General features: G+C 37.4%; 1 protein-coding gene across 25 annotated transcripts in view; it reads left to right on the forward strand.

Moving 5' to 3' along the window:
* ABI2 (abl interactor 2) overlaps positions 1-27,287 on the forward strand; it is an 89,397-nt gene that overhangs the window by 58,754 nt on the left and 3,356 nt on the right. For 6 of the 25 annotated variants that reach the window (XM_007190556.2, XM_007190558.2, XM_007190557.2 and 3 more), the window contains 6 exons: positions 504-650; positions 1,388-1,512; positions 2,538-2,717; positions 7,964-8,122; positions 17,459-17,545; positions 20,040-20,213. In XM_007190556.2, the coding sequence (XP_007190618.1) occupies positions 504-650; positions 1,388-1,512; positions 2,538-2,717; positions 7,964-8,122; positions 17,459-17,545; positions 20,040-20,213 (872 nt within the window). The remainder of the gene's footprint in view (positions 1-503; positions 651-1,387; positions 1,513-2,537; positions 2,718-7,963; positions 8,123-17,458; positions 17,546-20,039; positions 20,214-27,287) is intronic. The other 19 variants (XM_007190564.2, XM_057551018.1, XM_057551011.1 and 16 more) reach the window with 7 other exon arrangements.

Here is a 27,287-nt window from a genome sequence, read left to right on the forward strand (position 1 = left end):
ATTTCTGCACCTTATAGAAAGGGAAGTGAATTGTTAGGGTTGCTATTGATCATCAGCGTGGGGGTTGTGGAGCCATGTTCTAGATTGATTTACCCTATCTGAGTATTTTTGGTTAGGGAGAGAGGGGTGAGGAGGATAATTAGTGCATTTATGCAGTGCAGTTGGGGAAATTTGACATGTCACTAAAATAATTTGAACTCATCTGAGAAGGGAGTCTGGGAAACATTGGCTTACCTGGTAGTAGAATCTTCATGCTCTCAGAATGAATGAACAAAATCGCATTAGCATAGGGAAATGAAGTTGGAGACTAAAATACAACAATATGCATCAAAACCCTAATGGTGGAGAAGTGGTACTTAAGGGAAGACTGAAATTGGTAGCTGGGTTTTATTAAAACACGTTCTACTACCTCCGAGTACAAACTGTATTTCACTACTGGCAGCTCTGAATTGATTGTGCCGAAACTTGCTAATCACACAATACATACGCTCTTCTTTTTGTAGGCGGCACTCCCCCTATCGCACACTGGAGCCAGTGCGCCCTCCAGTGGTACCAAATGATTACGTACCTAGCCCAGCCCGTACTATGGCTCCCTCGCAGCAGAGCCCTGTGAGGACAGCTTCTGTGAATCAAAGAAATCGAACTTACAGGTATTTTCTCTACCTCAGCGCAAAATGTGATGGTCATAGTACCATAATTTGTTCAGCTAACTTCAGTTAAATCTCTCTCATTTTCCAAGCACTAAGTTCTTTTCCTCACTCTGCTCCCCCAAACCTCATCTGATTCCACCTCTCTCTTCTCATGTTCTGATGCCACTTTGAGCAGCCAGGAAGTTGAAAGAGAACAGACATCTCAAAGTGCAAATTTCTCTGCAAGATGAATAGTTATTGTTGACCTGAAAAAAATGATTGACCAGATGTAGGAAATTCCAAGTTGTTTTTTGGTGGAACTTTACAGATGAAAAACTATATGCAATAAAACATTAATATGGGATAGTGTATCATGATATCATTACAAATAAAATTAATCAAATAATTTGTTTAGGAAAACTGTTTTTATTATAAAAGAGGTTTCTTCAGACGGCCATTAAACTGGAATAAAAGAAAGTAATATTATTTTTATGTGTCAAGCCCCATGATTTATCACTACGTTTATGGAGAATTTTTTTTCTTTTTCAGTTTCTTTAATACATGCTTATTAAAAGGTAGCCAAAACAAGTTTCTTGAACTCAGCTTTTTTCCTTACTTTATTAAGAAATTCATCTTTGAAGTGGAGGGCTTTTGAATTATCATTTTGTAGCTATATTCGTTTCAGAAAATTTTGGAAAATGCTGGCGGTATCTTGCTGTATATCAATACTCATGTTTTGGTGGCTCCTATTTCTTTAGCAGCAGCGGGAGTAGCGGAGGAAGCCACCCTAGTAGTCGGAGCAGCAGTCGGGAGAACAGTGGAAGTGGGAGTGTGGGGGTCCCCATTGCTGTCCCTACTCCTTCTCCTCCCAGTGTCTTTCCAGGTAAAACATGAATTGTGCTTCATCTTCACCTTGCTGAGTGTGGATTCAATTTCTGATTTAATTACACTGGGCTTTCTTCATAATCAGGGTATTTTTCCCTCGAAGACTCTGTAAATGCTGAAAAACCTTTATGCGTTTGTTATTTTTAACCAAATGATTTGTGAGTTTATGTTCACATACTTCTCTGTTATTTGGTTTTGTGTCTTTGGTGCTGTGGCGTAGTTGGTGTTTTGAGTTGAGGTTTCCCCGGAATGAGCTACATGTTTAATTCCAGCTGGTGTTATGACAGTGCGTGCCTTTGGGCACAGTGGGGTCTCAGTGTGAGAACCATATTGGTAGCAAAGGATTGGGCAGATATAATTTTGACAGTTCAGTCTCATGGACTCTGAGAACTTGATAGTCACTGAAATGCTACCCTCTTTTGTCTGAAACAGAAAAATGTTCTTGTTTGATCTGAGGACACAAAGTTAAAATTCAGTTTTAAAAACATGACAGAAAAGACATAAGGATAGAATATTACATATTTAACTTACTTATAATAACAAATAGATAATATCTTTTTAAAAATCATGAAAAAGAGGTATTTTTCTAAATTCTTTTTTTACCTGATAAGATATTTATGACTGGAATATTTTTATTTTCTGATTTGTATACTTCAAAATGGAATACTGTCATTTTCTAGTGTGTTTTGTTTCATTTTGTATACTATCAATATTTACAGAATGTTAAAAATAACAATATAAAGGGAGCACTTTTCTTCTAGAGTAGTGGCTATCAGGTAAAAAAGAATGCTTTTAATGAATTTAAAAGCCTGTACATTACCCTTAGCATCTTGAATTATTTGCTGCAAACCTTAATAATCCTTTAACATAATAAGCTTCATTCTTTTTTTTTTAACACTCTCTTCTATTCTTTGGTGATTGATGAGCACCGAGTATCTAACATTAAGTTCTCTAATGCCGTTTCTAATCCTGCCTGATGGAACTGCCTCATTAATGCTGCCTCTTACTCCTCTTTCCCCTCAGCCCCTGCTGGCTCTGCTGGTACTCCTCCCCTTCCTGCTACTTCTGCATCTGCCCCTGCCCCTCTTCCTGCTACTGTCCCTCCCTCCACTGCCCCAGACACTGCCGCTGGGGGTGCCCAGACCCTGGCTGATGGCTTCACTTCTCCAGCTCCCCCTGTTGTTTCTTCCACTCCCCCTGCAGGTGAGTATTGGTTTATTCTTTGGCAGGCAGATCCACTTGTCTGGCTCTTCTCTTACTTGGAACTCTGGCTTTATGATTTTTTGTTTGTTTGTGGTTTGTATAGAAAAAAAAATCTGAAGAATAATGTACTAACTAGAAAATGGCATGTGACCGAACAATAGAATTTCCTGAGGGGATCAGGGTAAGGTTTCTCATTTTTCTAGTAGAATAGCACAAATACACATTTTTTATTGCTTGAATTTTATTTACTAGAGATTTGCAAATTTAGTATGGAGCTGTCTTCTCTACAGTTTGTTTTTGTTTTTTTTTTGGCTGTGCTGTTGGGCATGTGGGATCTTAGTTCCCTGATCAAGGATTGAACCCATGCCTCCTGCATTGGGAGCACAGAGTCTTAACCACTGGACCTCCGGGGAAGTCCCTTCTATACAGTTTTGAGAAGTTGTCATTAGAAGTATTCGTTGTTACAGGTTATGTCATTAATAAAAAGAAAAGTCTATGACAATAATGTTAAGGTATATTTTATAGGAAATATTTGATATAACAGTTTGAAAGTACAAGTCTATTATAACAGAATTTGTTGCTTATTATAGCAGCACTGGAAACACAGTCAGTGGGCTTTTTAAGGATTTCAAGTTTATTTGTAATTTAAGATTGACTGGTGTTTTACTGTTTTAAAATTGCAACCTAAAGTTTGTTTTCATGGCTAAGGAGAAAAAGCCTCAATTGCTACAAAGTATATTTTCAAAGTTAATAGTGATGCTGGTTTAGTAAACAAGTTCTTATCTACTATAAAAATGTATGTGTTTGGACACACATCACCTTAGCTGGTTAATAAAGTACTTCATAGAATATATGTGCAGTGCTGCTGCTGTATCTAGGTGTTTACGTGTTTTAAAAGACATTTAAAAAATCCATGTTAATCCATTCATTTTGGATGGTGTTTTATGGCATAGCTTCTGTAACAGCACTTTTTAAGAAAAGCTTTCTGCAGTGGGTGTATGTAAACATGAGCTGTCCTTTGATCTACATACCACTCTGTTAGGCCACTCTAGCTGGATAAATATAGAAATCTTGTTATGCTCCTGCATCAGTAGAGTAAGGAATACATCTTGAAATCAGTTGTAGGCCCAGAAAGGACAAATCACCCTCACCTAGAGTCAACATTTTAGTAATTAAATTATAATTTTTTTTTTTTTTTAAGCTGTTGTATTTAATTTATTTTATTTATTTATTTATTTATTTATTTATTTTTGGCTGTGTTGGGTCTTCGGTTCGTGCGAGGGCTTTCTCTAGTTGCGGCAAGTGGGGGCCACTCTTCATCGCGGTGCGGGGACCGCTCTTCATCGCGGTGCGCGGGCCTTTCACTATCGCGGCCCCTCCCGTTGCGGGGCACAGGCTCCAGACGCGCAGGCTCAGTAGTTGTGGCTCACGGGCCCAGCTGCTCCGTGGCATGTGGGATCTTCCCAGACCAGGGCTCGAACCCGTGTCCCCTGCATTAGCAGGCAGATTCTCAACCACTGCGCCACCAGGGAAGCCCTAAATTATAATTTAATAACAGGTGCTGGTTCCTAGTCTGCACTGAATCAACATTTGTTGTATGAGTGAATAATTACAGTTTTTTAACAAAAAGCAAAGTAAATGCCTTATTAGCAACTTATATCAATATAATCTCTTTTATGTAGTGTCTTTGAATCACCCACCAAATACTTTTTTTTCTTTTCTTTTTATTAAGATATAATTTATATACAGTAAAATTCACCCTTTCTAGTATGGACTAATGTGAGTTTTGACAAATGTATACAGTGATATAACTACAGCTACAGTCAAGGTATAGAACAGTCCTATCATCCCCAGATTTCCTCCATGCCCCCTTTGTAGGCAGTCCTTCCATTTCACTCATTTCACTCTTAGCCCCTGGCAACCTCTTGATCTGTTTTTTTTTTTCCCTCTAAAGTTTGCCTTTGTAATAATATCGTAAATGGAAGCATATGTAATGTAACCTTTTGGGTCTGGCTTTTTGGCACAGTGCATCTGAGATTTATGCATTATTACATGTTTTGTTATTTTGTTCCTTTTTATTACTGAGTAGTGTTCTATTGAATGGATTTACCACAGTTTGTTTATCCCTTTCCCAATTGAGGGACATTTGGATTTATTTCCAATTTTGGGTGATTATGAAAAAACTGCCAAATACATTCACACACAGACTTTTGTGTGAGCATAGGCTTTCATTTCATTTGAGTAAATACCTAGGGAGTAGGATTGCTGGGTTGTCTGGTAAGTGAATGCTTAACTTTATAAGAAATTGCATAATTGTTTTCCAAAGTGGTTGTATAATTTTGCATGCCCACCAGCAGTGTGTGAGACTTCCGGTTGCTCTGCGTACTTGTTAGCACATGGTATTGTCATTATATATATATACACACACACGCACACATATATATATGTATGTTTAATTTAGCCATTCTCATAGGTGTATAATAGTTTCTCATGTGGTTTTGATTGACATTTCCGCAATGAATAATGATGTAGAACATCTTTTTCATGTACTCATTTGCCATCTTCTTTGGTGAAATGTCTGTTCAAATGTTTTTGCTTCCCCTCACACACCTTTTTTTTTTTTTTTTTTTAATTAAAGAATCTTTTTTTTATACTTTTTTTTTAACTTTGGGTTTATTTATTTATTTATTTATTTATGGCTGTGTTGGGTTTTCGTTTCTGTGCGAGGGCTTTCTCTAGTTGTGGCAAGCGGGGGCCACTCTTCATCGCGGTGCGCGGGCCTCTCATTATCGCGGCCTCTCTTGCTGCGGAGCACAGGCTCCAGACGCGCAGGCTCAGCAATTGTGGCTCACGGGCCCAGCCGCTCTGCAGCATGTGGGATCCTCCCAGACCAGGGCTCGAACCCGTGTTCCCTGCATTGGCAGGCAGATTCTCAACCACTGCGCCACCAGGGAAGCCCCACACACCTTTTTAATTCGGTTGTTTTCTTATTGAGTTCTTTTATATTCTGAATATGCCTTTTATTAATTGTGTGATTTGCAAATATTTTTTCCCATTTTGTGACTTACCTTTTCATTCTCTTAATGGTGTCTTTTAAAGAGCAGAAGTTCTTTATTTTGATTTTCTCATTCATTGCTCTTTTTTTTTTTTCTTTTTTCTTTTGGGGATTGTGCTTTTGGTGTTGTGTTTACAAACTCTTTATCTTACACAAAGTCACAAAAGATTTTTGTCTTGTTTTCTTCTAGAAGTTTTTAGTTTCAGGTTTTTATAGTTAGGTCTATGGTAATTAAACTATAGTTTTGTTTTTCAGCTCAAAGCAAAATAAATGCCTCATTAATGGTTTGAATAGAGTCTTTATTATGTAGTGTCTTTGGATCACTGATGGCTTATAACATGGGAGGTTTTAGACTGGATCTAACTATATAAAATTCATAATGGTGTTAATTACCAAAGTTTTTAACTTGATGATTCTAGGTTTGTATTAGGGTGTTACAGATTAATGCCTAAAATGCCAGTAATGAGTGATTCAAATGACAAAATATACCTTCTAAAAAATAGCTTATTAGTTTACATGCTTTTACATTTTTATCATGGCTATATAAACTTGACAGTGGATTATGTTTGAGCTTGACTACTCAAGATTTTTATACAACAGAATTGAGTTTTAGGTTTTGATACTGTCGTATGTACGAAGAGTAAATCCTATAGCAGCTCTTGAGTGCTTTTATAATATTCTTTATATGAGTATCCAGATGACTCCAAGTTTGATAAATTTAACAGTTCCTGAAGATCAGTTTTAGTCATGTAAAACCATTTTACAATCATGGAAAAGAAGAAAAATTGTTGTGTTTTTCTCTTTTCCCCTCTTCCCTTCCCTTCTTCCCTTGTCCTTTCTCTTCTCCTTTCCCCTCCCCTCCTCCTTTTCTTCCCCTCACCTTTCTCTTCCCTCCTCTTCTCTTTTCTTGCCTGCTCTCTCATGGGTGCTCTAGTACTTGGTCTGTCTATACAGTAGGCCCTTAGCTAATGATTTTAAGTAGAAGTGGAGTCAAGATAAAATTTAGGAACTGGATTGAACTAGGCAATTGGATGGATTAGGAAAGAGTGTCTTCTATTGGCATTAGTTGTTGAAGTGCTCTCAGAGAGCAAAATGTATGAAATTGCTGATAAATATGAACACATTCAGGATGATACTAAAAATTAGATATTTTTGATACACTTTTTGTATCTTAGCTTTTTTTCATAATTGTAAATTTGTTAAACTCTAATTTTAAGACAAAATAATCTAACTTTAGAGAAGAATATTTTTGATTGAAAAATGTGATTTGAAATTATGTCACTTGACCTTTTGCTGAAATATTTTATGATTTCCTTTAAACAAATTGGTTTGCTACCTTAAATTTATTACTATTATTATTATTTTGGAATAAGACTGTGTGTCAAACATTTTTTTCTTTTGCTTTTCAAAACGTTATTCTTATCTTGTTGAGTTTAGTTTTCAGTGTTTAATTGCTGGTGTGTTTTGGGAGGAAGTGAGCCATAAATTTTATTTTATTTTATTATTTTTTCAAATTTGTTTATTTGTTTTTATTTTTGACTGTGTTCGGTCTTCGTTGCTGTGCGTGGGCTTTCTCTAGTTGCAGCAAGCGTGGGCTGCTCTACGTTGCAGTGCGTGGGCTTCTCATTGTCGTGGCTTCTCTTGTTGCAGAGCCACGGGCTCTAGGCATGCGGGCTTCAGTAGTTGTGGCACGTGGGCTCAGTAGTTGTGTCTCGCAGGCTCTAGAGTGCAGGCTCAGTAGTTGTGGCGCGTGGGCTTAGTTGCTCCACGGCACGTATGTGGGATCTTTCCGGACCAGGGCTCGAACGCCTGTCCCCTGCATTGGCAGGAGGATTCTTAACCACTGTGCCTCCAGGGAAGCCCCCCATAAATTTTAATTCTGATGATTTTGAAACCCTATCAAATTACTAATTTAATAAAATCATAATATTAATTAGTAATCTATTTAGATATAGCTTTTCCAAACCTAATCATAATTTTATTTACCTACTTTCCTGCTTTTGCACTTGGATATACTGTCAACTGAGCAATAACTGTCACCTTGCATTAATATTTGTCAGATGGCAACTAAATTAGCTAAATATTGTTATTTTTAATAATCTTATTAAGATTCAGGCATTGTACCTAAAGTATTTCATTGTCTGACATAATTTTCTTTTAGTGACAAATTTATGTTCTGTCCCTTTTCCAGGTCATCCTGTTCAGTTCTACAGCATGAATAGACCTGCCACTCGCCATACTCCCCCAACAATAGGGGGCTCTTTGCCCTATAGGCGCCCTCCTTCCATAACTTCACAAACAAGCCTTCAGAATCAGATGAACGGAGGACCTTTTTATAGCCAGAACCCAGGTTAGATTTTCTTTTGCAGTCTGTGGAATATATCTAATTAAAAATCTTCAATTACACAGAAAAAAACCTTTAATTGCAAATGACTAGTACATGGTAGGTGGTTAGTACTATTTGTTGAATGAGTGGAAGAATGAATACAAGGTGGCTAATACTGTATCTTCCAGTTCTTTTTTTAAAAATCAACATGGTTTCCATATAAAGTTGTAGAACTTAATTTTTTTGAACGGAATCTTTTTTAATGTGTTAGTGATTATTTGTTTTTTAAAATAATATTGTGCTGAACAGTATTTCCTTCTTATTTAATCAGATACCCTTGCTCTATAAATAGCAAATAATGAAAGTTGAGCATACATGAACAGAGTTTATAAGTGGCAAAGGAAAAGGGAAATGACATTTTTGAAGCTGCTTTATGGTGGGCAGTTACACTATCTTTTTCAATTCTCCTACCAAACCTATGATGGAAAAACTGGGACTTGGACAGATTGATCCAGATATAACAGTCACCTTTTAGCTGCATCATGCATACAGAAGAACTAATCTGGCACATATTTAATACTAAACATAATCATTTGTTTTGCTTCTTCCCCAGAGAGGGTAAGAGCAAATATTATACTCTGTGACTACTGTGGACATGTTATGTGAACTTACTGTGTTTTTCTGGATTTTTGCCAAGAGGCCAGTAAGCCCATGTGTGATCACCTGTAATATTAGGGGACAGCCCATTCCATCTTGGATGAGCCCTGAATTGTATGGAGCTGAAATCTATCTACCTTTTGGTGAAACCTTGTTATATCCTTTGAAGTCTTGCAGAAGAAATTTGATCCTCCTCTTACATAAACAGAGCTTAAAGAATGCTTTTATATTTTTTATATCATTTGATCCTTATAATCATGTGATCGTTTTCATCTGTATTTTACAGGTGAGGAAACAGACTGAGGTGATACTCAAGTTAGGATTTGAATTTAGGTCATCTGACTCAAAGTTCCATGTTACTTCTATTGTACTATCCTATCCTACCTACCTTCATATTAAAAAAAATCTTTCTCTTACCCTCCCAAGGGTAGGAGGGTGGAGTGGAGGATGCCCACATTGTAATGTAAAGTGCATGAGAACCTGAGACCTTGTCAGTTTTTTAACCTGTTATATCCTGGGAATAGTGCTCAGTAACTACTTGTTGAATGTGAAGTGAATCTCTTGTTACTTTATTCAGATCCCCTCATTGTTTTGGGTCCTTCTTGTAAATTAAATGCCATAAATGACTATATAGTCTAACCAGTGCACACTGTAGTGTGATTACCATCTGCCTTAGTTGAAATAGACTTCTTTTTAAAAAAATTTACATTAGATTATTTATTTTGAGAAATATGCATGTGCATTTTTTTACCCAACGATCACATTATGAGTCTTAAAAAGGAGTAGTTTTTCTTTTCCTAGTAGTTAACTATGACCAAATTAAAATCTATAACCTTAAAATTCGAGGGGTTATTCTTCTCTTATTTGTTTTTAAATTGTGTTTTACTGAAGTATAGTTGATTTACAATGTTGTGTTGGTTTCAGGTGTACAGCAGAGTGATTCAGTTATACATCTACCTATCTACCTGTCTGTCTCACTGCTACCTTTGACCACACTTAATGATTTTGGGTGTGCCATTCTTTTTAACTCATCTTGACAAACACGCCGGTCTTTTCTCACGTTCTACTTTTTTTTTTTTTTTTTTTTTTTTTTTATTTTATTTATTTATTTATGACTGTGTTGGGTCTCTTAGTTTTCGTGTGAGGGCTTTCTCCAGTTGCGGCAAGTGGGGGCCACTCTTCATCGCGGTGCGGGGGCCGCTCTTCATCGCGGTGCGCGGGCCTCTCACTATCGCGGCCCCTCCCGCTGCGGGGCACAGGCTCCAGACGCGCAGGCTCAGTAGTTGTGGCTCACGGGCCCAGTTGCTCCGTGGCATGTGGGATCTTCCCAGACCAGGGCTCGAACCCGTGTCCCCTGCATTGGCAGGCAGATTCTCAGCCACTGCGCCACCAGGGAAGCCCCTCACGTTCTACTTTTAAATCATGTGTTCCAAACCCATATTTGTACAGGTGCTATTTTGTAGTTAAATGAATATTTTATTTTTAAATTTTAATTTGTTAGATATGGCCTGTTTCATAGCTCTGCTGAAGGTAAGCTCTCTCCCTGACCCTCTTGGAAGTCTAGACAATTATTTCTTATGGCCCTTATGCCCTTCCTTACCCTTAAATAGAGTTTTGAAAGAATGGTGTCAGTCCAAAATGGGCCAATTCTGTAATGGAGCTGAGAGATGCTTTACTGTTACAACTTGGGACCAAGTGTACATGATATTCAGAAAGTATATACAAGGATATTTCATGCTGTATACCTGTACATACCAAAATACTGGTCTTATGAGAAGAGAACCCTGATTAAAAATTCCACCTGTTGGTGGAATTTATTTGAAGGCTATTTATTTAAATGTGTTTTAAGTACATATTTTAATACTTCTTTGTAAATCTGATTTTAACATACTTGAAATTATATGTTAAAGTAGAAAAATAACCTACTCTAAGGAATGATGTTAATAAAAGTATTTTTCACACTCACGGGAAGTATAAAGTGAATTGAGATTTTTGGGCCTTCAGCATAATGTGTGAGGCAGCTTAGTTTGTTTTCATGTACTTCTCTCAATTAAGTTCTGCCTTTCTTCTCTGGGGGTTTGGTAACTGTTTAAAGAGGGTGGCTACAACTTAGTTGAATAATCAGAGTGCTTTTTTCTAAACTAAAAAAAAATTTTAACTAACTTATGTTCTTTGAAAAGTTCTTCTTGCAACATTTAATGCTTTGTAAGCCAGTATTCTAAGGCTGTTAGATGCACTTTCATTTTATTTGCATTAGATTATTATGTAAGTCTCTTGTATTACTCCCACTGGTCTTAAAATGGTCCTTGTTTTCTCATATTTAAAATGAGAAAATTTGTTGTGCTTTCTCAAGTAGCTAACTCCCTGGTTTAACAGTGATCCCAGGTTTGTGTTTTATGAGCATATTTTTTGCAGCTGGAGGCTTGACATGGATTTGTGCTTCTGAGGAAGTGAGCTGACAGGCTGGGATTCATGTGACTGTAAATTCAGTGAGGTTTTCTGTGCGATGTAAATCTAACAGCACTGCTACTATATTGGGTTTGAGTTTGAAATGGCGTTATAACATAGGAATTAAAATATGGAGCACCTGGTGCGTAGTGCCAAGTCCTAGGAGCACAATAATTGTTTTCTAATGAGATTATTTCAGAAGCAAGTTAATGAAAGGAACACTTCATTCAGAACATAAAATGAATCCTATTTGGTTCTCACTGTTTCTTAATCTAATCCAGCCAAAGAAATAGGAATACTAGTTTATCATTCTTCTTGTCATCAGCAAGGAGTGTCATTGAAACAAACAGGGCTAATCACAAGTTTTAACAGTTTTTACTTTCAATATAAATATGAAGCACCTTGGTGGTAAAGAAGAATATACATATGTATTTGTACATGTACATTTACATACATTAACCTAGTTTGGTAAGTGTCTTAGTTTGGGCTGCTATAACAAAGTACCATAGACTGGGTAGCTTATAAACAGTAGAGATTTATTTCTCACAGTTCTGGAGGCTGAAAGTCAGAGATCAGCATGCCAGCATGGTTGAGTTCTGGTGAGAACCCTTTTGAGCTTGTAGACTGCTGTCTTGTTGTTGTATCCTCACATGGTGGAAAAAGAGAGAGAAAACTCTCCACGGGTTTTTTTTTTTTTTTTTTGGCAATGCCTTTTAAAAAAATTTTAAATATAATTTTTAAAGGTTATTTTCCATTTTACAGTTATTACAAAATATTGGATCTATTCCCCATGTTGTATAATATTGTACATCCTTGAGCCTGTCTTTCACCCACTGGTTTATACCTCCTACTCCCCCCCGATCCATATTGCCCCCCTTCACTGGTAACCACTAGTTTGTTTTCTATACATATACTGTGAGCCTGCTTCTTTTTTGTTATATTCACTAGCTTGTCGTATTTTTTAGATTCCACACATAAGTGACATCATACAGTATTTGTCTTTCTCTGTGTGACTCATTTCACTTAGCGTCATGCCCTCCAAGTCCATCCATGTTGCTGCACATGGCAAAATTTCGTTCTTTTTTATGACTGAGTAGTATTACATTGTGTGTGTGTACATCTTCTTAATCCATTCATCTGTTGATGTACACTTAGGTTGTTTCCATATCTTGGCAATTGTAAATAATGCTGCTGTGAACATTGGGGTGCATGTATCCTTTCAAATTATTGGGGTTTTTTTTCAGATATATACCCCTGAGTGGAATTGCTGGGTCATATGGTGGTTCTGTTTTTAGTTTTTTTGAGAAACCTCAATACTGTTTTCCACAGTGGCTGCACCAATTTACATCCCCACCAACAGTGTATGAGGGTTCCCTTTTCTCCACATCCTCACCAGCATTTGTTATTTGTGTTCTTTTTGATGATAGCCATTCTGACAGGTGTGAGGTGATATCTCATTGTGGTTTTGATTTTTATTTCCCTGATGATTAGCGATGTTGAGCATCTTTTCATGTGTCTGTTGGCCATCTGCATTTCCTCTTTCAAAAAATGTCCTTTCAGTTCTTCTGTCCATTTTTTAATCGGGTTGCTTTTTTGATATTGAGTTGTATGAGCTGTTTATATATGTTGGATATTAATTCCTTATTGGTCATATCATTTGCAAATATTTTCTCCCACTTAGTAGGTTGTCTTTTTGTTTTGTTTATGGTTTGCTTTGCTGTGCAAAAGCTTTTAAGTTTAATTAGGTCTCTGGAGTTCTTTTATAAGGGCACTAATTCCATTCATTCAGGCTCCACCCTCATGAGCTAATCACCTCCCAAAGGCCCCACCTCCTAATACCATCACATTGGAGGTTAGGATTTCATATGAATTTTGGGGGGATACAAACATTCAGTCCTTAACAGTAAGGAATCAGTAATGTGGTGTTTAAGTATTAAGGCCTTTGGTAAAAGATATCTTACATTTCACTACTCATATTTTCTTACAACAAAGACTAAAAAAATCTAATTCATAAAGTGGAATGTTGGTTCCAAGCAGTGTGAGTGTATATAGTTGTATGAGAAAGAGGAATTTCTGAATGAATATGATGTTTTACACAGGGAAGAAGTCAGGCTTCCCTGAATGATATTAAAAACAACTAAAAAGAAACAGAAAACAATGTTGGGTTGGTGATATTGTAAAAAGAAAAGCCATAACGCGTATTCTTTAAATGACAGTTAACTTACAGCATTACCATAAATCTCCAGAAGAATACAGATGTGGTGGGGCTTTAGCAAAGTATAAATAGAGAGCAATGAAGAATCTATTTTCGAGTCCTCATTTTAGGCAGTCTTTAGCTTTTGTTAGTGAATGTTTACTCTAGAGAGAACAAAAAAGCTAGAAAAAACTGAAAAGTTTAAGTATATTCTCAGATGACCAAGTAAACCAAATAGACCCTTTACATCGATTATTAAACACAAGTTATGTTTTTAAACTGTGTGGATTTATTTGCTACTTTTTCTCGGCATAATGTCATATGATGTTTTTTTTTCACTTGAAAAGGAATAAGAAAAATGGCCCAATTCTTTTAACCCTTCTGAGACTACAGGAGTGATACTTATTTGGTAACCCTATTCTTTTCCATCAAAAAAGCTTCCCTTACTGAGTATGATTAGTTAGGTTCACTTTTAAATACTCCTTGTTCTAAGTTACTATCCATGTTTAGAAAATATTTCACTCTTAAATTGCTTAAATTATTTCCCTCACTGGAATGTAAAATATTTGCAACTAAACTTGAATGGGCTACAAATGTATGGCCTCTAAAGGTGATATCTTTAATGGTTTTAGAAATAGTATTTAGAGTGGTTATTTTGTCTAATTTTCTTAGAGTATTTATAAAGCAGTAAAAAAAAAAAAAAGATTTAATAGCCTAATTTTTCTTCAAAACGCTTTGTACATTTTAACCGCAAAGAAGATGCGCCAGGAGTTTGTAAATAGCCAGGAAGGTCATGCTTAGGAGGTCTGTATATTTCATCAGCACAGACTCGTCCTCTCAGTTTGGTTTGCTTGCAGAGCCTGTTACAGTTTGTATACCTCCGTGTTGCTGAGTGAATGTAAGCTGTAGTTCTTGTAGTTCTACTTAAGATCTCTCTATAAACTCCAGTCTCTTCTTGAGCGTTCCTCTTCACGTTAACTTCATTGTTGTGTAGTTTGAACATAATATTACTGAATCTAAGTTTGGAGACCTTTCGGTGATTATAGGGAAAGGCTTTTGTCACGTGAGGAATCATCTTAGCTAAATGGAATGGAAACAAATTGATAGTTACTTTCTGCTCTTGCCTGGACATGAGATACCTCAGACTAGAACTGATTATTGCAAACGGTTCTTCACATCAAAGTCCTGCTTAAATTCTCCTAAAACAGTTCATTTTCAGTTCAACTCTGAGGAAGATAAATCTAGTCTAAAGTAGGACCTTCTGGTTCACAGGTTTTCTAATGAAATCTCAATGACCAGAAAGAAAATGCTGTGGTAACTAAATTAATTTGGACCATGATGTAAAAAGTTTGCCCTGGGCAAAAAAAGTAGAATTTGGGGCAACCTTTGTAAACTCCATTTGGAACTGAATTTTTTAACATGTGTTGGATTGGCTTTGAAAAAAATCTAACTTGTTTTGTTATGATGTAATTCTGTTTACGGAAGATCTGGGACTGGTTTTTACCTGGGCTGCTGTTGATAGACTTCTTAAAAACCCACTAGAGTTTCAGACTTTGACTTTCAAAACAAGAAAAGAAAAATATATATATATTCATTAAAAAAATAATAAACTCAACCTACCTACAAAAACCCTGTTCTAAGTTAAGTACCTAATCATTCTTTTTTAGCTGAGTACTAGAAAGTCATTTTTTTGATGAGAAACCATGACTGAAGTGGGAAATTTCCTACTTTTCTGTTACAGGGGAGGTTGGGATGGGTGCTAACAGAAGAGGAACATTTCAGCATCTTATATCCCACTTTCCTAGCGCAGTTGCTGTCTGCCGCTGTTTCTCAGTTTTATCTGCTTTGTCTCTGCTGCCTTCTCTGTTCATTGTGTCTTCTTACCCCAAGTTTGGAAACACAGGGTGTCGTGAACATATCAACAATTGTTCCAAGCCTCTGAGAGTGGGACACAGACACACAACTTAAGGGTTTACTACCAAGAAGTATGACTTCAGGGAAAAACGTAACCACAAGGTATCTTTTAAAGAAAGGTACCAATTTCTAGGGTTATGTGACTCTGTCCCTTAAATCTGAGATATTCTTCAGGATTATCTGCTTAACTCTTGTCTGCCCATTATAAGTACATGTTCTCCCTGCACTTACCCATGGCACAACTGTTATCTTTACTGATTACTGCCACCTCTGTACCTCTTGATTTTTCCCACAGGTTCAACCCAGACTTTCCAGTTGCCTTCCATGTTTATGTTTTAAGTTACTTTCCTACATCTCATTATTTCTCCCTGACTTTTCTGTTCACCAACCCGTTTCGTTCCCTGTACTACCCACCAGGGTTAATGTGGTTAATGACACCACTACCTTCAGAGTTAGGGAAGGATAAAAATCTAAGACCATCTTGAGCTGGTTCTCTCCTTCATATGCCTCCTAAATCCTTAGATACCAAATACTCTTTTTGTCCACACTGTACTAAGTTCTCTCCTTTTCTTTCCACTTCTATTACCTTGATTTTTGTGTGCCAGGCCCTGGGTTAGACTTTCTGCATACATTGTTTTTTTAAAAAAAATCTTTGCAGTCACTCTGTAAAGTAGGTTGCATTACCTCTTTCATTTCACATTTATGGATTAGGCTCAAAAAATAACTTGCTGTTCCAATAGCAGCGAAATAGCAAATCAGGGATTTGATGCTAGGTGACTTTAAGTCCAAGGTGTTCCCACTAAGCACTCTTTCACCTAACATATAAGATTCTTCCCTATTGCATATCTACCTGCTCATCTCTCCAGGTTTTGTACTTTCTCTCTGGGGCATCTTATACCAACCATATGGAAATATTTCTGGTTCTGTGAACTGGTCATGCTATTTTATACCTCAGAGCCTTTGCCCCTCACTTGGTTCTCTGCTTGTCTTTCTCGACCCTTGTCTGCTTGTCGAACTCCTTTTCTTCAAGCACCTGCTCAGAGGTTACTTCTGTGTAGCCCCACCCCTACTCGAACCCTGACGGCCCTCTCCGTCACCACCATGACGCCACACCATCACCAGTGCCTCTTCCACTACCGTCACCACCACCACCTGCAGGGAAGTGCTACAGATGTTGTTGGGTTAGGGTTATTATTTTTGTCTTCCATTCCTAACTAGAATGTGATCTTTTTGAGGGCAGTGACTCTTACTCATCTTTTTAGTTTTATTAGTCTTCACTGTGATTTGAAGCTAATAAAGATGTTCTCTCTTTATAAGAAGATGCACACCATACTGTATACCCATGCCGAAGGAAACCGTAACTGTAGAGTTAATCTTGGGAAGTTGTTTGGCATGTACCTGGCTTATTTGTGTATTTATCTACGTCAGATGTTTGTTGAAGGCTCACTAGCGCTAGGCGCTGTACCAGGTGTTTAAAAGGGAAAGACAGCTTTGGGGGGAGAGGAATGATTTGAATGAGGCTGCCATTTTTCTGTAGATTCAGGTAGAAAGTGTACCTGGAATAGGTGGTATGAATTGGGACTGTGAGAAATTGTAAAGATACAGACCTGACTCGAAGAGAATGGTTTTGATATTGGTCTCTTAGCAGAGTGCTTGCCCCTTAGTGGGAAGTCAGTGAATATTTGTTTAATCAATGGCTGAAAACCAATTAATTTTGCCTGTTTAATGAAGTAATGAAAAGTATAAAATTAGGATGTTGGCATGTAATGGTTTTTTCCCTTGTATTGATGAACATTTAAACTTATAACCTTCAAGGTAAAATTCAGAAAACCAAGTTATTCATGGTAATCTGAAGATATTCTTTTTTTGAGAAGACATGCTATTGACATGAAAAGATAATTTGCCATTGTATGTAAGAATAGATCTGTATGTGATAAATGCTTCCTGTTGTAAGTTTTTAAAACTTCCCTAATACTTTGTTTTGTGTGTTAATGAGTTATCCCTCAAAAGAGGATCCTTAAGATAGCTTGTAAAATGTTTATGCATAGCGGTTTCCCTCCTTATATGTTTGTTTTATTGTGGTATCCTTTCCTTTTAATGTAACTTGCCCTTACCCCTTACCCTCCGCACCTTTTTTGTTTTTGCAGTATCTCTTGCTCCTCCTCCTCCCTCCATCCTACAGGTAACTCCTCAGTTACCTTTAATGGGATTTGTGGCCAGAGTCCAAGAAAATAGTAAGTTTATGTCTTCTTTATGCTGTAGATCAGATTCTAGGCATAAAATGTCATTTATATATGATTGGCTGAATAGTCATTCATTCACTGATACTTCAGATATTTGAATATTATGAACAGTCATTGTATGAGCAGCTAGTGTGGATGATAAAATAATTAAGATGAAATTCTCTACTTTCAAACAACTTGAAATCTGGTAGTGAAGACAAATAAATATAAAATAAGGCACATGTAAAAAGAAAGATCACATCTAATTGAGGAGGTGCTCTTTAATCACCAGATATCCCACCCTTTTCTCTGGGTTGCTCAGACATTTAGTGGTCTGTCACTGGAGTTTTAGGGTTTTGTGGCCAGCCTGAGAATCTTCTTCCAATCCTGTGATTCCAGGTGTAAAAATGGCCATGCCATGGTGGGTCCCAGGGGACCAAATTGTCAGTCTGTCTCCCAAGAGGCCTCATAGATTGGCAGTGAATTTAAGCTGGCCTGTGGTCTGGTGTTGAATCATACAGGATCAGATAACTAATTTTATTGACAGGTCGAGTTTTCTCCTAGGGAAGCATTAAGGAAGCTGAGGAGACTGATGTCTACAAAGCAGGAGGCCTGTATCTGTATTTAGTGAGGAATTGCTAAAGCAGTGAGCATAGTCTGTATGACAGATGAGTTCTCTTCTTGTGAGCAGTCTACATAGGAACCGTGTCACAATCACAAGGCTGTACAACGGGTGTGGAATCTGAACTGGGGGAATTACACCAATGAAGGAGGTAATGTCATCAGGCTGATGCAGCCTAATGCATGCATCTCATAACAGGGATGGCCTCAGTCGTGGGAGAGAAATACTTGCATTCTGTTGCTTAGGACTCCTGCTCCTTTGGAAATGGGCATTGCCAATACTAGAATGTAAGCTCTATGAGAGCAGGGATTTTTGCTTGTTTGTTTTCACTGGCTATTTCTCCAGCACTTAGTAAAGCATCTGACACAGAGCAGACACTTTGAGTCCCTCCTTTTTTGTGTGCTTCCATATCTGGCTAAATGCTCCCTTTGTAACGACACATTTCTTTCTTGTATTTTAACTGGTTATAATCCAGTCTTGTTGGCCTGAGGGCTCAGTATCTCTTTCAGGTGCCTTTGCATCTCTGTTTGCTAATTTCTGAAAATAGTCTATTTTACCTCTGTTTATTGGAAGGTACCCCAATGAGCACCTCCAATATTTACCACAGTGTGCAATATTTACCTTTTAGGATGATCTTTTCTCATTTCTTTCCATAGTCATATACATTTTCTCACCTACAAAATGTATAAAAATAAGAAACTTTGTATATGAGGTGAGCCCGTGGCTGATTTTACAGACATAGCAGGACTTGTACATTCAAATGAATGTTGTCCTCTTCAAAACACTCACCTTGGAAAGACATATACCTATCTTTTGGAATGATCTTTATAGCTTTCAAGTACATTATTTTGAACATAACTCTGTGGTAGCAGATATTTACTCTATATTAAGTTTGATGTTTGGACGAAGTCTGGAATTATTTGGAACCAGTTATACTGGGCTAAGTAATGCAGCTGTGATTCCGTTATTCTTCTTAAACCCTTCTCTGGCTTCCCATTGCTCTTTGGATAGAGTTCAAACTGTTACAAGGCCCTTTCTGCTTAGTACTGTTCAGCTTCCTCATGCCTCTTTCTACTGAACTTTGGTCAGCTCTTTGAAGGGCTCCTGCTTTCTTACCTTTGTATTTGTTATTTTTCTTTACATCTGACATGAAATACCTACCCCCACCCCGGGCCATTAACTCTTACTCATCCTTCAGGTTCCAGGAAGCCTTTCCTGACCCACATAAGAGATGTGGTCTACTGCTCTGTTTTCCATGATGACTTAAAACACTTACTGCACTTAATTATAAATGAAAGTTTGGTTGTCCATGTCTCCATGACTTTCGCTCACTGCTGTATTCCCAGTGCTGAGCATAGTAGCTGGCCATAGTAGGCTTTCAGTTGATGTTTTTGAATGAATAATGAAACATGACTTTAAAGTTGTTGAATTGATCTCATTCCATAATAGTGTAGCTTTTAAGATAAGAGGCATTGGAGTTCAAATTCCTGCTCTTCCACTTACTGTTGGAGTACTTAATCTTGGAAAGCCAGTTTCCACATCCATAAATGAGGATTAAAAACACCACCTCCCAAGGTAAAGATTAAATGAAATAATGTATTGTAAAGTGCTAACTGAGTAATTGGAACATTTTAAGTAAAAAATAGTAATCATTTTGGCTAAACTTTATTCAGCATCCATCAGCACTAACCCAAAGGGAGGAGAAAGTCAAGCTTGGGGATTTGGAACAGTATAGTTGGTGGGAGCACTTCTCTTGCCTACTTATTTTTTGAAAGATTATTATTTTCAAGTCTAGGTTTATACTCCATGAACATAGAAGCTTGGATAGGAAACACTGAGCTTTGCATAATGTGTAGTTTTGTTATCAGCTTGATACATTCTTAGTTTCAGATGCACCACCTCCACCACCACCTGTGGAAGAACCAGTCTTTGATGAATCCCCACCACCACCTCCTCCTCCAGAAGATTACGAAGAGGAAGAGGCAGCCGTGGTTGAGTATAGTGATCCTTATGCTGAAGAGGACCCACCGTGGGCTCCAAGGTCTTACTTGGAAAAGGGTAAGTTTCAGAGGGATATCTGGAAGGATGGGAAGAAACCTCTATGTACACAGAAATGAAATTTGCTGGTACTGAAGAGAATCTTATTTATTTTTTACTTATAAGTAAAGTTTGGCCTGTATTAGCCTGTATATTTTAATTAATTTAGTTTACAAGGTTCATGATTTTGAAAGTCACACCGGTGAAATCCTGTGACTGATTTTTATTGACGATTATATGTTGTTCCCGTTGAACATGCTTTTTATGAATGGTTTCTATAAGGCAAAAATTTTAAAAAGATAGGTTTTTTTCTGGAATGACTCAGGAAGAGGATGATTTTTCCAAATTATGTTATTCCCACTCCCATGCTTTAAAGCATTCTTTTCTTTTAAAATATTTATTTATTTATTTACGTTGGCTGCATCGGGTCTTAGTTGTGGTATGCGGGATATTTGTTGTGGTGTGCAGGATCTTTCATTGAGGCACACGGGCTCTTTGTCATGGCATGCGGGCTTCTCTTTAGTTGTGGCACGCAGGCTCCAGAGCACTCAGGCTCAGTAGTTGTGGCACACGGGCTCTCTGGTTGTGGCGCGCAGGCTCAGTAGTTGCGGCATGTGAGCTCTCTAGTTGTGGCGCGTGGGCTCTAGAGCACGTGGGCTTAGTTGCCCTGCGGCATGTGGGATCTTAGTTCTCCAACCAGGGATCGAATCCGCGTCCCCTGCACTGGAAGGCGGATTCTTAACCACTGGACTACCAGGGAAGTCCCTAAAGCATTCTTTTGTGGCATCTTATATCAGATATTCCAGTTTAAGTATCTCCATATGAAACTTTCTTCCAAAGAATATGGTTTCTCAGTTTCTTTGCAAAGTAGGTGTTTGGCATTTCTTTTGGTGAAAAGCTTCTCTGAATATATTAGCTAACCATCATACGACACTTTTGGGACACAGGCTTACAAATGTCATCAGGACTAGTCAGCTCAGAAGAAATGTGTGCTGTCTTGAAGGAAGTTTGCTGTTAAGAAAGTTAAAGCTACTAACTCACTGGGTTTCAAAACTGACTGCACATTAGAATCACCTGGGGAGCTTACATTAACGAATAGTGGACTTCCACTTCTGGCTAAGATAGAGCAACAGTAATCAGATTTACCCTCCCTCCTAAAACAGTTAGGAATGAATCCAGGAAAAAATATAAAAGATAATGGTTTTCAGACATTAGATAACAAGCATTGGTGGACTATGGTCCCAGAAAGAAGGAACTCAAACACGGTGAGCCCCTAATTGTCCTAGCTTTGCTATCTAGTGGCAGTTTCCAGGCCACAGTGCAAGGGGGTGGAACCCCAATAAGCCTGAAAGTCTCACTTGAGTAGAGAAGATAAGAGATCACAGAGTTTTGGGAGACCATGGAGAACAGGTAACTACTCAAAGACAAAGGACAGAGCTCTGGGTGTCTGCAGAAGGGTCTCCTTGAATCTTTGACAGAGTACTGATCTGTACATGTATGTGAAGAAACTACCTGAGATTGGAGAAAGAACAATCAGAAAGGAGTAGGCAGAAAAAGTCTTGGAAATAACAGGCCTGGGAATAGTTCATGTTCCCGAACCAGCAAGAATAGAAAGACCTTGTAATACACACGGCATTGAGAAGAGGCCTCAAAAGTGTGTCCCCTCAAGTTGTGGGGCGAAATTAGCCCTAGACTATAGGTTGCCCTGAACTGCCCTAACAAATGTTTAAATGCAAACTTTGAAAACATCCAACTGATTTCAAGTAACTTAACTGAGTTCCAGGACAAAACCCAGCATTGTTCAAAGGAGTCAACAAAATCCAGTGCACCAAAAAGTAAGATTCATAGTGACCAGCATCCAATCAAAAATTACAAGGCATGTAAAAAGGCAGGAAAACATAACTCATACCTAAAAGCAAAGCCAGTCAATAGGAACAGACCCAGAAGTGACCAAGATGATGGAATTACCAGACACGGGTATAGCTATTATATAAATGCCACATATATCCAAGAAGGCAAAGGAAAACATGCACATGAGAGAGAAGCAGAATATATTTTCTTAAAAAAGAGAAAGAGAAACCCACATAGAATTTCTGGAGATGAAAAATATAGTATCTGAAGTGACACTTAGAAGAAAAGATTAGCAACCTTGACAATATGACATTAGAAACTATCCAAAACGAGGCACAGAGAAAAAAACCAAGACCAAAAACAGAGCAACAGATATGTGGAACAATATCAAATAAAGTTTATTTGCAGAAGATATTATCTTGTATGTAGAAAATCCTAAGGAATCTACAAAAAAGCTGGTAGAACTAAAAAGCAAATTTAGCAAGACGGTAGGCTACAAAGTTGATTTGCAAAATTAATTGCATTTTTATATACTAGCAACAAACAATTAGAGATTGAAGTTTACAAAATAATACCTTTTGTAATAACATCAAAAATATGAAAACTTAGGGATAATTTTTTTTTTTTTGGCGGTGGGGCGTGGCTTGTGGGATCTTAGTTCCCCAACCAGGGATCAAACCTGGGCCCTTGGCAATGAGAGCTCAGAGTCCTAACCACTGGACCGCCAGGGAATTCCCAGGGATAGATTTAATAAAATATATGCAGGACCTGTATGATGAAAACTATAAAACTTAAGAGAAATTAATAAAGGCCTTAAATAAATTGAAATAAGTAAAGTATGTTTTTTGATCATTATTGTTAAGAGACAGTCTTTCCCTAAATTGATCTATAAATTGAATGCAATCTCAATAAAAATTCCAGCAGTCATTCTTACAGAAAATGACAAGGGGATTCTAAAAGTTAAATGGAAATGCAGAAGACCTAGTTTAGTCAACACAATTTTGAAAAACAAGACTAATATTGGAGGATTTAAACTACCTGATTTCAGAGTTCTAGTATAAAGCTACAGTAATCAGGACAGTGTGTTATAAGTATAGAAATATACATCAGAATCCAGAAAAAAAAAAAAAGAATCCAGAAAAAGATCCACACATATGTATTGACGAAAGTGCAAGGTAATTCAATGGGGAAAGGATAGTGTTTTCAAAAATAGTGCTGTTAACAATTGGATATCCATATGCAAAACATGAACTTCTACCCTTATTACCTCACCATACACAAAAATTAACTCGAAATGTATTTGGATGTGAATGTAAAACTATGAAACTTCTAGAGGAAAATATAGGAGAAAATCTGTGTGTTCTGGGGTTAGGAGAAACTTTTTGTAGAGAGCACATTAAAAAACATGAAGCTTAAAAGAAAAAATGATAAATTGAATTTCATTCAATTACACTTTTCTTTTTTAACCATGGTGTTAAGAAAATGACAAGGCAAGCCATATAGACTGGGAAGAATATTTGCAAAATAACTCAGGAGACGACAAACAACTTGTAGAAAAAAAGTTTGGAAACACTTCATCAGAAAAGATACATGAATTGCAAATAAGCACATGGAAAGATACTCAACATTATTAGTCAGGGAAATGCAAAGTGAAGATGCAATGAACCAAACTACTTACCTCTGGAATGGCTACAATTAAAAACACTGATAATACCAAGTGTCAGAGAAAGTGTGGTGAAACAGGAGCTGGTACAGTGTACATTGCTGGTAAGAATGCAACGTTTCAGCCACTTTGGAAAACAGTTGGCAGTTTCTTATGAAGTTAGATATACACCTACCAGGTGGTCTGGCAGTCCCTTCTTAGATGTTTATTCACGAGGAATGAAGATTATGTTCACACAAAGACTTGAACTTGATTGTTCATAGCTGCTTTATTCATAATAGCCAAGACTGGAAGCAACCTATACGTCTTTTCAACTGGTGAATGGATAAGCTAATTGTGGGCTATCCATCCATTCAATGGAACACTGTTCAGCAGTGGAAAGGAATAAACTCCTGGTACATACAGCAGTATGGATGGATCTCAAGCATTATGCTAATGAAAGAATCTAGACACAGAAGACTCATACGTTATGAGTCCATCTAAATGAAATTCAGAAGATGAGTGGTTTGGGGGGGTCAGTGGTGGCTACATAGGGGCATAAGGAAACTTTGGGACAATGGCCATTGGAGCGACTGTGGTGGAAGTTCATTTGTCGTGTATACGGGTGCATACGTTTGTGAAAACTCACTGAATATACACTTCAGTGATTGTGTTCTGTGTCTAAATTACTTCTTAATAAAGCTGCTTTTAAGAAAAGAAAACAAAAGAGCCCAAGGTACACTAGGGTGCCAATGTCCAATGGCCTTGGACATTGACATGTTTTACAGACTCCTTAGCTGATTTTAACACTGTCCTGGACAAAGTGATGACAGTTTTCAGCTCTGTAAAACCAGCTCAGTGAGTCCTTAAGAGAAAAGCATTATGAAGAGATTTGCTTGTTAAAAATCTCCTCTTCGGTGAACATGTTAAAATCTGGAGAGATTTGTAAGAGAGGAAAGTAAGTTTATTTTCAGTCCAAATAACTCTTTAAAGTTTAAAAGAAAATGCCTGAGTTGTTTCCTAAGATATTTTTCAAAGTTAGTCTCTGTTAAGCTCAAATCTTTTAAAACATGAAAATCAAATAAGCTCCTCCTTACTCTTTCTGGCAAAACAAAAATAACCGTGTTCAGCTTATGTTTGATTGCTTTTTGTTTGAGTGTGCATAAATGTTGAGGCTGTTGCCTAAGTCTTAGTTTGCTGTCTTAGACTTAGGACCTGGTTCTCAACTGTGCCTGCATATTAGGGTCACCTAGGGAATGTTTAATATGTCTGCACTTCCAGACCTGTTAAATCAGAATCAGTGGACATGGGACCCAGGCATCAGAATTTTTTAAAGTTCCTCAGATAATTCCAAGGTTGAGAACCACTGCATAGGTTTATCTTAACCCTTGATTATTAGCCAAGTGGAGATAATTTGTATATGTAAGTATCTTTATTTAACTTGGGTAGAGAAAAGATATTTTCATTTATTTATTATGTGCCTGGCATGATGCAAGACTTATTACATATGTAAGGCAGTTAGTTTCCGCATTTTGCAAACTAGGAAATTGAGGTTCAAAATAATTTATTATGTTACAGAATATGACAGAAGATGTTTGTGTTGCAGGAGTCAGTATATCATAATAGTTATTAATGGTAATAAAAGCAGCTAATATTTATATAGAATGTTTACTCTACACACGGCCCTGTATCGTGTGTACATTGCCTCATTTAATATAACGATGCTTTGAGGTATTGGCACTATTATAATACCCATTATACAGCTGAGTAAAAAGCAGCTTAGGAAAGTTAAGTATGTTCTGTAAAGTAGTAAGTGGTAGAGCTGGGATCTGAACTAGGTGGCATAACTCCTGAGCCCACATTCTTAACATTGTCTTAAGCTTGTACTCTTGTACTCTGACAGACCTGGGATTGAGTCTTGGCTCTAACGTTTACTAGCGTTAAATTATTTGTGACAAACTGACTTATTTGTCAGTGCCTGTTTTATTTCCCTTTCTTCTATCAAGCCATCTGTTCTTGTGTTTTTCTAGCTCAATGACATAACTTCTTGGTAGAAGCATAAACAGTGTATGGTAATTTATCAGGTAACACTTCTGTCCTCACAAGACTGTGACGGTCCCTTGTCTTATTCATCTTTGTATCTCTAAACATCAGAATGGATGCTCCATTAATGATTGTCAGAAAATGAATAGTGCCGTTAATTCCATCTGGGGAGTCCAGAAAGCTGCTCAGAGGACATGGTATATGTGATGTGCTTTGGATGATGAGTATGAGTTTCTCAGGCAGAGGAGAGAGATAGGAAGGGCCATCCAGTCAGAGGGAATCCTCTGAGTCAAAAGGGCATGGTGAGTAATGTCCTGTGCGGGGACCTGGGTGGGTTGTAGGGAGGGGGTGGGTGAGCTAAGAGTGTAGGAAGGGAAGTGAGTTGTAATTAATGATGGGAGGCCTTGAATACCAGGCTGAGGTGTTTTGAATTTTTTTCTTTTTAAAAAATCTGATAGTAGAGGGAAATTGTGGAAGATTTTAAGTAGGTTAATGTTAAGTTCCCATGTATTTGGACTTTAATTTTTGAAAAAAGATACTTGATAATAGTGTAGTGTGCATTAGAAAGAAAGAAAAATAGGAGTTGGAAAGACCAGGTTGGGTATCTTTCTAAGCAAAAGATTAGGGCCTCAGCTGAGGCAGTGGGGCTGAAAACCTTGTTCACATAAATAAGTAGATGCAAATGGAATTATTTTTCATGCAGCACTGTCAGTTCTTTTAAATCCTTCAGAGTTATTTGCCAAAAATCAAATAATGTTCTATCTTTAAAAATCATGTTTTATATGATGTGTCATCTGATAACCCCATTAAAGTCCACCTTAACTTTTGTTAAAAGCAGAAGAATGGGAGCCACTTAAGTTGCAAAAAGGTTGGGATAGTCAGTGGAGTAATTCTCTTTCTTAATACCACACTGGTATTTTGAATTATCCCTTTGGCACTCAGGGTGTTTTATACTTAAGCATAGTACATCACTGTATTTTTGTTAAGTAGGAGAAAGATAAACAGGAAATGAGAACTTTTATGACTGATGCTTGACAGAGGGTATCATCTCAAGCAGATCAGATTTAGATGCAGGATTTATAAAAGTTGAGGATCTAGAAAGAAACTCTGTAAAATCATCTGTCACTCATGCTGCTTAGGAAATCTTCAGGTACCCCACAGTGATACGTGTATTCCAGTTTAAAGACTGCTGTGCTGATTAGGGCGGTGAGTGTGATGATGGAGAAAAGTGTTTGGGTTTGAGAGATTTAGAAGGTGTAGAATTAACAGGACTTGTGGATATTTTCCTGTGAATTACTTTTCAGTGGGTTTGCATTTCTATAAGTATCAAGAATGTTATCAACCCCCCCAAAAAAGCTAAAAAATACTACATTGACTAGAAATACGAAGTATTCTACCTATCTTGTGTTCTCTTTAAATTTGTATGTCATTTAATTGTATCTGTTTAGGTGTTAGAAATACACACTAAATGCTTTCTAGGTCCCTCTAAAGTGTTTTCTGGCATCCTAGATCACTGTAATGGCAAATATTCAGAGTTTAAGAAAGCTGTTGAATTTTAC

The sequence above is a fragment of the Balaenoptera acutorostrata genome, chromosome 8 (assembly GCF_949987535.1).
Source record: "Balaenoptera acutorostrata chromosome 8, mBalAcu1.1, whole genome shotgun sequence".
NCBI lineage: Eukaryota > Metazoa > Chordata > Mammalia > Artiodactyla > Balaenopteridae > Balaenoptera > Balaenoptera acutorostrata.